Source organism: Cryptomeria japonica, chromosome 2 (genome assembly GCF_030272615.1).
Source record: "Cryptomeria japonica chromosome 2, Sugi_1.0, whole genome shotgun sequence".
Taxonomy (NCBI): Eukaryota; Viridiplantae; Streptophyta; class Pinopsida; order Cupressales; family Cupressaceae; genus Cryptomeria; species Cryptomeria japonica.
This window is the reverse complement of record NC_081406.1, coordinates 186343344-186355863: the sequence shown is the minus strand read 5'-3', so window position 1 is coordinate 186355863 and position 12520 is coordinate 186343344. Positions and strand designations below refer to the sequence as shown.

The 12520-nt window shown below is 35.6% G+C and overlaps 1 protein-coding gene across 2 annotated transcripts in view; it reads left to right on the top strand.

The window, feature by feature from the left end:
* LOC131053710 (uncharacterized) overlaps nucleotides 1-5483 on the top strand; it is a 45408-nt gene extending 39925 nt beyond the window's left edge. For both annotated transcript variants that reach the window (XM_057988329.2, XM_057988320.2), the window contains 5 exons: nucleotides 3710-3801; nucleotides 4083-4417; nucleotides 4520-4589; nucleotides 4761-4826; nucleotides 4949-5483. In XM_057988329.2, coding sequence (XP_057844312.1) covers nucleotides 3710-3801; nucleotides 4083-4417; nucleotides 4520-4589; nucleotides 4761-4826; nucleotides 4949-5134 — 749 coding nt within the window. In that variant the 3' untranslated portion in view covers nucleotides 5135-5483. The remainder of the gene's footprint in view (nucleotides 1-3709; nucleotides 3802-4082; nucleotides 4418-4519; nucleotides 4590-4760; nucleotides 4827-4948) is intronic.
* Nucleotides 5484-12520: the final 7037 nt, after the last annotated feature.

The window sequence follows — 12520 nt, the reverse complement described above, 5'->3', positions numbered from 1 at the left end:
AAAGGAAGAAGGGATCATCCTAACATTCTTAATTCATTCAGAATTCAATCTATCATCTTTGTGTGCAGATTGAATCTAGTGAATCATCCCTTATCTTCCTAATGTAATGGTGAAAAGTGCTTGAAGGATAACCAATAGTGAAACTCTCATCTCTCTTTGAGGGAAACGGTTAGTTTTCCTCTTGATCTATCACTAATCATTTTCCAACCATTACACTACCCAATCACATTAAAGCTTCCTACCAACAATTTTCAAATTTGAAACTTGCCACTAGTCTTATTTTGGGGCCATTCAATCTATTACCAGCCATAATTTTGATCAACCAAAGAGAGAGTACACAGGTTGGTGAGTTCAAATTCAGACTAAGTTTTTTCCTTAAGCAAATGCATTTCATTTTGGTGCTAAAACAGAAACTAGGCAGTATTTTGGGCAAGTTTTGAAGGGGATGGCATTGGCATTTAAGAAGCCCATTTTGGCAGTTAAATAGTTTGGAGTACAAAATTTGGTGCTTAGAATAATATGGAGCAGATTTGAGAAGAATTATTCATTTTGTATGCCAGGATAGAAGGTGCTACAAGTAGGCACAAGGAAAAGAGAAATGAGCCACTCAATAACGAGACAGGAAAGAACATTTTGGAGGAAGAGGAGTGAGTTTCTAGATAAGAGCATTTGAATTTTTCTTTTGTCCTTTGCTGCAAGGGTGGTCTTTTTGGGAGATATTATTCTCTCTATGCTATAGGAATGACCAACATAGGTGGAAGGAGACATTCATCGCAAGGTGTAAACTAATTAAATGAGATACCTTGGAAAGATGCAAGGGAGATTTTGTTGGGTAGTGCAATAGAGGACGTGCTGGGTGTATAGGCATATGGAAGAGCTGGTGAGGAGCCATAGGCAAGAAAAGGGAGCTGATGGGTGTATAGGCATGCAAGAAAAAGGGCATTTCCGAGGTGTCTTGGAGTCCCCGAAACGTCCCCTATAGGGGATGAGGCAAAAATCATAGGGGATGCATCCCTGAGGAGCATGGATATTATATTTCTAATTCTAAAATGGTAATTATATTTACATTTTTAAATGTAACTTACATCAAAATGATGAATTTTATTATAACATTCAAATTTTTCACTTTGACATTATTCTGAAAATAATCTTATCTTGATTTTCTGTTATGTTTCTTCTTCCAATTTGCAGCTATTTTTCCTTAAATGTTTTTCCTTGGTATCTAGAAAATAATGGGTATTCGTCCAATAATTTGATAGGAGAAATTAAGGGTTTTCGTCCTTAAATCTCTTAATTTTTCTTTGGAGGGTTTGTATCCTCTTTGGCTGTAATATTTACTTGCAAAGCCACATTATAATTTCTTCCAATTTGATTGATTTCTTCTTCTTATTGAATGATCTCCCATATGTATCTTATTTTTGAAAGAGTCACAACCTATCTTACACAACCGCTGACCTTTGGTAACTTATAGTTTAATTTTAATTTAATTCTTCTTTGTTCCCAATCGCTAGTAATAAGTATGAAACTAGCATCACTTTTTCCTTAAGTAGTATCTCCATAGACTTAAATGATATTGGTGCCACTTCAAGCGATTTCCTTATTTGTTAATTTAGGTGGATTATCATTGTCTATCGCTGGGGAAGCAATCTCTGACACCAGCAGTCTTTGTCCTTGTGAAGTGTGCTTCATATTGTAATTCCGAGCCGTACAGCTGCTGCTTTCAAACATTAGAGAATGGGATTTATTGCTGCTCAGTCATCCAAACCATCCCAAAGCTACCACAAGGATTGCAACATAGCCTCCTTGAATGCATTGATTATGATGCAGATGAGAATTGCTGGGTATAGGAGTATTGAATGGTATTCTGTTCTAAAATGGGTCATTACATCTCATTAGCCTTCTATCTGTGACAGTGCCTGCATTGGGGAGTCCCTCAGTGTTTTCTTAGACGATGGTATTGAAGCTTATAAAATAAAAATCCATACAGCTTTAATACATTTGAAAATGAAATGCAGAGATTTTGAATTTTTTTTCATTATTCATGGAGGAGGATTAGAGATAGAAAGGGGTGAAGTGGCTTGGGAGGAATGACAAGAATCTGTCAATCCATACACTCCACATCCACTATCATTTGCTTTTATGGCAAGGAGAGCAATAATTAATGATCAATGATCATCAAGTGCTGCTTGGCACTATTGATGAGGCAGTACAAGCATGAATACCCTTGCCCAGCAGTGATAATTGCAGTTCTTTTTTAATTCAATTAGAACGGGCCTACAAAATTAGTTGCTCAATCAATTTTATTGTGTACAAAATACCTAGTGATAAATAGAAAAACCTTGCAACAGGATCAGAGCAGCTATTTTTGTTTACTTTATTGATTCTCTCAAAAATACTTTAAGAAACTGGTTGTTAGTTTTGTAAACATGTGCGTAGGAGAGGATCCAGTAGATGAGAAGGCTCCAATAGCCATATTGCTGTGCACAGCAATGGCCTTTGTTTTGACTTTTATCCATTACTTGTAAAGTTAAGCACCAGTAGCAGTTATGTTTGTACCTAAAAATTGGACAAAAAGTATCCTTTTTCACAATTCACATCAAATAAACAATCAATCATATGGTGACATATAAGGTGATTGGTAATACATGCTTTGATGCCTATGTTTCAGTCCAAAGTTTCTTTGGGGTGTTTGTGGACAATTCAGTGAAGATGTAGCTGATGTGGCTACATCATTGATACCTAGAACCCCAAACAATACCTTTAAGCTCTTAACTCGCCTATGGAGGTGTGCTAAAATTTGCATAGAAATCCAACTTACTGTCTAGGAGCCTGAGCGGTTTGAAGCTAGTAGGTACAGCTACTGGGTCTTCTCCCCTGGCTTATTTCATTTTTTGCTTTCTCTAACTTGTTTCCGCTATGAGTTGCTGAGTTAATACCTGCATCTTTCTATTGATTTATTGAGTACCCTAAAGTATGATTTTTTATTTTTTCCTGCAAGTTATACTGTGAAATTGTTGAACAATTGGTCTGAAGGCATATTTGGAATCTTATTTTCAGTCCCATGGATGTTGCTTTGTTGAAGATCATAAATTCCATTTAGTATAAATTTAGAGGAGATACTATCTTCACTCTTTCAGCAGTATTTACTTGTGTGGAATGACCATTTTCACCATGCTTTCTGTGGTTCTTTATGGGTGGTGATAATATTACTTTATATTTCTTCAGTCTTTATAACTTCTATCATAATTATGTAACCATGTTTGACTCTTCGTATATTTTATATGCTCTTTAGAGTCCTTGTTTATCATTTTCCCCTTCAGAAAGATTGCTTCATGTAAAACATCACTTTAGGTTGGCTTGAGCTGTTAAGAGATTTCTATGGACATGCTTCATTTCATGTACTCGGCTGAATACTTAAAGTTATTTACTTTTCAGTTTTCATCATTGTTTTGTGCACTTTCTGTAAACTGTAACTATGGTTTTGGTTGTGTATTTAACCCGACGTGACACAAACATGCTCAGTAGGTTTTGTGGAGTTCTCCTTACTATTTCTTTGAATACTTTTCTATAGAATAATTATCATTCTCCAATTATCAAAGGACTCGTCTTTCATATATGTTGCAGCTACCCATCAAACTGTGAGCATTCATATATCTCAGCATCTTCTTGTATATTTGACACTCTTTTTTCTTGAAATTTTGTATCCAAGATACGTGGAGGACAGATATCAGTCCAGAAGAAGTGGAAAGAAAGATATGTGCTGCAGCACCCGGACAACTTAGAGTTGTGAGTGTCTCTGAGGTGAGAACATCTGCTTTGCTAGTTGCTAGTTTATTAGGGCCTAGGCAAGTTTTCATATGTTTTTGCAGATGGTTCACAAGGACAAATCCTGCTGATCATATTATAATATTTTGAATTAGTGCTTACAGCCTGTTGATTAGCTATATTGGCTCCTGATAAGGGCTTCCAACTCAAATTCAGAATAAACACCTTTTGTATTTTTGGTATGTCTTCCAAGATTGATTGCCTGTATGTGATCATAGTCACTAAAAATAACACCTAATTTATCCAGAATATTGTAGGTCTCACGTGAATTCCACCCTAATTTCTCAGCCAAATGGAGGCGTTATCTGTATGTGTTGCCTCTTAATGATGGGGAAGGAGATAAAATGTTTCAGAGTGATGTTAATCTTGGGGATAATGGTGAGGACAACTTGGCTTATAGAAGTGATAATCAGAGGATGGATACAGAAGGTATAAATCTGGGGTTATCGGATGCCAGTGATAGAAAACTTCAGGCTTTTAAGAAGCCCTGTAACTTCAATGTTGATAATGTCAATCAGCTTTTGCAACAGCTAGAAGGCAAATCCTTATCTTATGCTATATTTGCACGTGACACAAAAGCATCAAGAAGCAGGTACCTATTGCAAATTTTACTTATTTTGATTTCATGACTTGAGTTATATTGAAGGATATTGTAGGTTTATTTATTTTATTCTGAATGCCAAATTATTTCTAGTGGCCCGGCAACAGATTGCTTTATGTATCATGCTCGGGCTGCAACTGCTACTTTGCCTCAATTGGAACAGGTTTGATTTTGGAACAATCTTAAAGTTGGTTTTCCATTTCACAAATGTGCTTTTAGTGCCTTAATTTGTCTTCTGGTGAAAATAAGAAGTGAATATTAAATCAATTAATCTCACCTGTTGAAAAATAATGCTGACATCCGTGATTGATGGATTCCATTTGTGTGTTTCTAGGATAAATCAAGTAGAGGAAGGAACGTCATGTGTGTAGAACTGGTTGCCAATAGGTTTTTGCGTAAGGTATCTCAAATGTCAAAAGACAGTATATTGTAGCTGCTAAAAGATTCCTATTTGGCTTTTGTGTATCATCAACTCTTGGTTCAAGAACTTGAAAATTGCATTGAATGAATGTGGTTTTGCAGATGGTTCGTGTTCTTGTTGCAACTGCTGTGAGAGAGGCAGCTGCTGGTGCAGCTCCTGATATTCTTTTGAAACTCATGGAAGCAACATGTAGAAGGGCCTCTGCTCCTCCCGCTCCTCCTGCTGGGCTGTGCCTAGTGAATGTTGGTTATGAAGACATAAATATGGAAAATTTCCTCATTAAATAATAAATTATATTGGAAAATATAACCAAACAAATATTAAATCTTTATTCTTCTGGAGACAGACTCCTTCCTGAAATATGTTCACATTAATTAACCTTGTATACTATAAGAATAACTGATCCCAGTAATATGTACACGAGTCAGAAATTTCTTATGAGGCCAAAGGAAAGAAAAATACTACTCTTTGGGTTTTGATGTCATAATTTTCTTTGATTTCTGTTCCATCTTTATTACAGAGACTTGATTTCTTGACTTTAATGAAATATTCTTATCCCTATTTCTTGAAATGGATAGATGCACTTTTTGTAATTGTGGAAGTGGAATAAACCGGTCATAATAGATTCAAGGCTACATACTTTTAATATTTGGAAACTTGATTGTGAATAAAAAATTAACATATCTTAATGCTCTGCGTGTTTAATTTAGTTCCTTAGTTGAAGCCATGTAGCTTAATAATGTAATAGCTCCTGGTTTTTTCTATTATGCTCACTTGATGACAATTTTATGGGTTTGAAATCTATGCTGGGGAAGTTCTTTATATGTTTTTTTGAATATTATAGATGTCAAATTCATGTCCGCAATTGCAGTAGTAGCAAGAAGGACTATGATTCATGAACGAAACAACCATGAAAATAAAATCAGTTCTCACCAAACAAATTAAAACCACTCAATGAGGGTAAACTGAATTTGAAGTTGTCGAAGACTATAGAGAATGAATTATTGTGCCCAGTGGATCATATATTATATTCAAACAAATTTAAGAAATCTCCATGCAATAAAGATCACAACGTACCCCAAATATGCTGGGTTTTAGGAGGTATGCCTAATGAATAGACTGGAAGTTCTAAGTGGGCCATGAAGCAATCACCCTGAGAATTGCTACAAGTTGGTATCACAAGGGAACACAGAAGTCAAATTATGTTATGGTGGATATTGTGGCACCTTACAAGGGGAGTTAAATTTATGACAGGAGGGAAGTAAGGGCTTGAAAAACAGGGGTTTGAAACGTACTTCTCAATGGTTGAGGAGGCCTACTTTTTGACCTTCTGGCAGGTAATAAAGCAACAGAAAAATTAACTCTCTGAAGTGCTTCAAAAACTGGGTATTTTACTGTGATGTCCCCATCTAAACAATCAAAACATGATAATACCTGTTCTAAAATAGAATTTAATAATAAATAATAATACAATTAAAATATAAAATATAAATATATAACCAAACAAATGAATAGAATGAACTAAATCTTAATAATAATAATAAACAAGATTTAATATATAATTTTTATTTATTAAATATTAATATTAATTTCATATTTATCAAATAATAATATAAATTTTACAATATTATTAGACAAAACACAAATAAAAAAGTTCTCAACTCAACAGTTCTTTGAGCTTGATTGCTGCTGCTAGCATATAAATGGTAAACTTGGTGGCAGATCAAATCTGACACATGTCAGAATGGTCTGCCTTGCAACAATATAAAATCCTTCCAAACATGAAACATATATGCTACGCTCTCTTTAGTAAATGAACGATTGCTGCTGCCAGCATATCAAATGGTAAACTTGGTGGCAGATCAGATCTGACACATGTCAGAGTGGTCTCCCTTGCAACAATATAAAATCCTTCCAAACATGAAACATATATGCTACACTCTCTTTAGTAAATGAACGATATTAAAAAGAAAAGAATAAATTAAATATGCATCGATCCCTAAATTAAGTTTGTCATACAACGATGTCCCTAATGATGCTGCCGACTCTACAGTTTGTTTATTAAGCAGCGATCTAAGAAACAAAAGATTGCAACTGTATTTGTAAAGGCAGCGCATGAAGTTAAGTTTGACCAATGAAGACAACGTCTTTGGTTATTAAAGAACAATCAGCAACTAAAGGAGATACAGATAACCAATAGTGCTCAATATGATCGAGAATTCACTAAAAGATAAATATAGAACTAATAAGTAAATCATTTTTGAAGGATTTATGTTGACCGACCAGTCATCATTTAAAATTAGGTGATTATATCTAAAGCAAAGAGAAGTACTACTTGAAAGGGTGTGACTATTTGAAAGGAAATATCTCTAAGGAGATATAAACAAGGAGATTGAAAACATCATTCTAATCATCATCGATTATTGAACTTCCCATTGGACCTTAGGATCGATTAGTTGATCATTCACCTTGGACATTAGGGCGGTTGTATATACTTATGGATAGTAATCCGGAAGTACAGCACCATCTTTGCCCAGTTTAGACGGTTCTACATGAGCAGAATCAGTGACCTTGATCGTATGAATACGTGGGTTAGTATCAGGGGATATAAGTCTTTTTGACGGAATTTGGATGGTTCATATGGAGCAGTTGCCTGTGGCACATAGCGCTTGCTTATGAATACGATCATAGGGAAGTTGATACTACATCAGATATGGCTTCTTAAAAGTAGTTTGCATATATTTAATTATATTGTAGGATTTTAGAATCATAAATCAGGAGCAGCACTTTCAGATCGCAGACATTGTGGATCCTATCAGTTATAGCATTCCTTCCAATGTCAAAACAGAGAATGTTATCAAGATAAGTTCTACCCTCTAATCTATTCTTAGAACTTCAAGTTAAATGTTATAATGAAATATATCCAATTTAGATAAAATTATATTTATTAATGTAGTACATCTCTCATATTAAATTGGAATTTTTATCTCAGGACTAAATTACCGTAAATTCCAAAGGGGACATTATATTTACTTCCCAAGAGCCATTTGTAATACTAGGGGAGTTAAATTTATGACAGGAGGAGGGACTGTGCCGTGTAAAGTAAGGGCTTGAAAAACAGAGATTTGAAATGTACTTCTCAATGGTTGAGGAGGTCTACTTTTTGACCTTTTGGCTAGTAATAAAGTGACAAAAAAATTATCTCTTTGAAGTGCTTCAAAAAATGGGTATTTTACTCACTTGGTTCTTTCACTTCTTGTGTCTCTTTAGGACTAGTTTATTTTAAATTTAGTTTTTTGGCTGTTGTCTTGAATTTCTTTCTTGGAGAATTGGGTTCATTTCTACAATAACTACATGGAACATTTTAATTACTCTTTCAAAGATTATTACTGGATTTTGTGTTTTTCTTTGTTGTTCTTCTTCTAATACCAAATTCACTATCATATATTCAACAATGTACCTTCTAACACATTTTCATGTGGAAGAATCATTTTAATTCATTAGACTACCAACCTTAAATTGTTTGTTGCACTCTTCAGTAGAGTTGCCAAAAATTTGTTGGTGTTCTCCAAATAACACAAGTAAATGACTCCTACTGCCCAACAGAGAAACCCATATAAACCAATTGTTGGGTAAACTATATATCTTTCTTATACTAGCTTCCCTCTAAATTTTTAATGTGGTATAGCTCCCACTTAGGACTAAACTAAATTCATTTTTTTATTTTAAATGTAAAGATTTTGGTATGCTTTTAACCTAAAAGCAGAGAAAAGGCATCTATTGCTTGTTCATCACCATGAACAAGCACACAAGAAATTAAAAACGAGGAAAACACAAAATATGGAAAATCTGTCTTGAACAAGTCTTTTAATTTTATCTTAACATAGACTCAGAAAACTTGAAACCTTTAAACAAAAGACTCATCAATTTTTAATCAACAGATTAATAGTCAAGACTTCATTTGTTGAACAACGAAGAACTCCCGCTGGAGCATGGCTAATGATTCTCACCCAAAAGATTTTGAACGCCGTTGCTTTGTTTGCAACTCCCGTTGGAGCCTTAGCCTCCGCATTGGGGGGTTCACCCCCCACCCCCCCTCCTCGCTCGAGTGCTTTTCCTGCTGGCTCAATTTTGGACACTGCTCCCACTTCTCAGGCCCTGTTCGCCATTCCTCCTGCATCCATGCCCTCTGCGTTGGGTGGATGCCCCCCTCCCTCTTGTGTTGGTGCCATAGTGGCTGTCGTCTGTGCTTCTGCCCTGACTGTGGGTGGTTCATGCCCTTGCCCCCCCATGGATGCCCTTCCTAGGATTGTTGCTGCTATGGATGCTCGAGCTAATGGTGTTGCTCCGCTGTCTCGTGATGCTATTGGGAAAAAGCATGAAGCTGTGTCGCACTTGGGGCTAATTGGGGGTAGTCCTGCCAAACTACCACCCTACCATGTGGCGCTTAAATGGTGCCAAGAGTTCGGCCGAACTCAGTTCGACTGGACTCTTGGCACCATTTAGGTGCTTTTTGTGAGCGTTTGAGCTTAGAATTTTTCAAAAAAATTCAAAATAGTTCGGCTGAAATTAGTTCGGCTAGATTAAGTTTGGTCGGATTGAGTTCGGCCGGACTCACCTATGTGGCAGGTGATGTGGTAGCCAAATCACCTATTTTGTTTGTGTTTCTGAAACTTTTCACTTCTGTTCAATTTTTTTTTCAGGTAGGATATTTTTTTACAAAAATAAGAAAACACCCTTTTGTAGAGCTTGAAGTCATGAATCTAGACATATAATTTTTTTTAGTATTTTGATTAATTTTAATATTTTTTATTAATTAAACATTACGAGTAGGTTTTTGAAGTTAAAAAAGAAGCTGATTAGAAATTTAAACAAATATTAAATGATATTAAAAAAATTAAAAAAAAATAATTTTCACTAGATGAGAGAATATTCTCCAAAAGGATATATATATTTTTTGATAATAATAAATTTAGTAGACAAAAGGTGATGCTGAATGAAAACTACCAAATTCAGCTATGTTGGACTTAAAAATATTATTATGAGAAAATATGCATCAATTTTTTTTTTTTTTAAACACTACATAAATATGTCCTCTATTTGGAAAATTAAAATCAACAAAAAATAAGTTCGTTTTCATTTTGTTTGGTGATGCCGAGTATAACCTCTGATTTTCAGCAATAAAAAATCTGTCTTTAAATATTTAAAACAAACACCAATTTAAAAAAAAATAACACATAAATTTTATTAATATTTCTATATTTGATTAGTTTACATCATTTTGAAATTCAATTTAGAAATGTCACTTTTATGCGGTCAAAGTTAAACAGTTTTAGTTGTGTTGGCCACTTCCTTTAATAAAGTATGTCACAACATTGTTCTTTTACCTTGCTCCTGATGGTGACCCTGTTGTGGGTGCTAATGTCTTGCCTAGACCTTCTTTCGCTAGTAAGCGTAGTTTTGCTCATGTGGCTAGATCTGTTTCCCAACCCCTTAAGGGGTTTCATCCTCTTCCCTGTGCCAAGTCCTCCCCTGTGGTGGTTTGTGGACAACATTGGCTTCTACCAATGTTGTGCATTGGTGTACAAATTCTCTGGGCTTTGGCCTTTGTTATCGGACCTTCATTGCTAGGTGAGTGATTTATGGAAGCCTCTGATTGTTCATAGTATTGAGCTTTTCCCCTGTGCTAAATGATTTTTCATTGCTGCCTTTGCTTCTTCGTCTAATTGTGACTTGATTTTGGACAAGTTGTGGGATTGGGGAGTTCACTCCCTCTTTGTTAAGCTCTAGACAACTTCCTTTAACTCTCTTATTGAACCACTTAATGTGCATTTGGTTTGGGTTCGCCTTTCGAACCTTTATCTTCATTTTGAGGAGCATTCTTGTTATGAGGCCATCATCAACTCTATTTGCCGATTCTTGAAGGTTGGTGATGCCACGTCTTCCATGGGCCACTCCACCTTTGCCTGGATCTTGATCGATATTGACATCTCCTCGCCTCTCCTTAGGGATGTGGTTCTTATGGTTGGGGATAGGCCTTGGACTCAACTGTTGGATTTTGAGGGCCTCCCCTTTCGCTATCAGAAATGCTTCTCTATGGGTCATTTAGCTTTAGATTGCTCACTTCTGCATCACAAAGGTGCTGTTACTTGGTGTAAGAATGCTACAACTGATCATTTGATGTTCTATGCTTTTGACCATGTTGACTCCTCTCAAGAGGATGAGACCTCCTGGGATGATGTTGTGCCTCTTACTGCTGTTGATGCCGCTATTACTGTCCCCGAGGATTCAACTCCCATTGCTCCTGTTTTGTAGCTCCATTCTACTCCTACCGATTCTACTCTTGATGTTGTTCCTCTACAACAACCTGCTGCTATTCCGCAACAACAATTTGTTGGTGCCTCTAATGGTGCCTTGACGGGGTCCTCCCCACTTGATCTTTCTTTCAAATGATGGTCTTAATGACAATATTGCCTAGACTGTGGTTTATCGCAGGTAGAAGGGGAAGTTTTCTCCCCTCCCCCAAACCCCTCCTTGTCAAGGTTCAGGTGTCTCTCCCCTTCCTTGAGTGGGGTTTTGGGTTGTTGGTTTGACAGGTTTTTTTCTTTTGGCCTGTCTGACCATGTTTTTTTGGGGATTGCTCCCTTGTTTAGTTGTCTCTCTTACTACCTTTGGGCTATTGTATTAAGGGTCAACACCCTTGTTTTTGCTGCTTTCTTAATGAAAACAAATTAACAGTTGATAACAAGAATAAAATCACAAATTTGACAATTTCTAAATCAAGATATTCTCCTTACAAATTTAGCACATAATATACTATCATAAGAGAAAGTATCTCATTATCTGTACAAAAATGAAAAGAAGATAATTTAGAAACACCAAACTCAATATATATTTTTCATTAAATTGTAAGAACTTTGAAAAATGACAACATAGTACTAAATTTCTCCAAAATTTGGACCCTTCAACTGTCCACAAAAAACCCATTTATAGACTACAAAATGTAACTACTGTCCTTTGAGTAATGGATTATTTAAAATAATCATTTTTCTAAAATGAGTCCTTTGAACAATTAACATCCACTTAAACATAAAAACCTTTTAAATAATAAACTATTAAAATTGCCTTTTTTTAACACAAGAAAAATTAAAGCATTGAAAGATTAATAGGACCAATCACGATTGCGCTGGTGGAGCGATAGTTGTCTAAACAAGTGGAGGTAGCTGTAAAGTTGCAAGCCATTCCTTGAAATCTCTATACGTCTTCAAGAATAGGGCCAATTCTACATGCCTGTGAATGACAATGGATTTCAATATAATGTACTAGACTACCTTTCCTATTTTGATCTTATCTATCCTGTCTTGAATATTTGTAGGTTGGTCAACATTGCAATTAAGACGAGCATTCATATTTACAATTTTTTGAAAGTTGTCTCTTCCCAATTTTTGTTTATCAGAGAGAGTTAATGGCATTATGAAATTCTTCTTTGATTTTTTCTATTGATGTCCCCTCATTGCCAGTCTGTTTCCTCAGCCTATAAGCAACATTGTTAGTCAAATTGGCAATTTATGCATGAACCTTGTTGCATTGCTTCATCACTTTATCTAACCCATCAGTACACTGCTTAACAAGATGACTTCTCCATTTTAGATCTTTAGACCATATTGTGCATC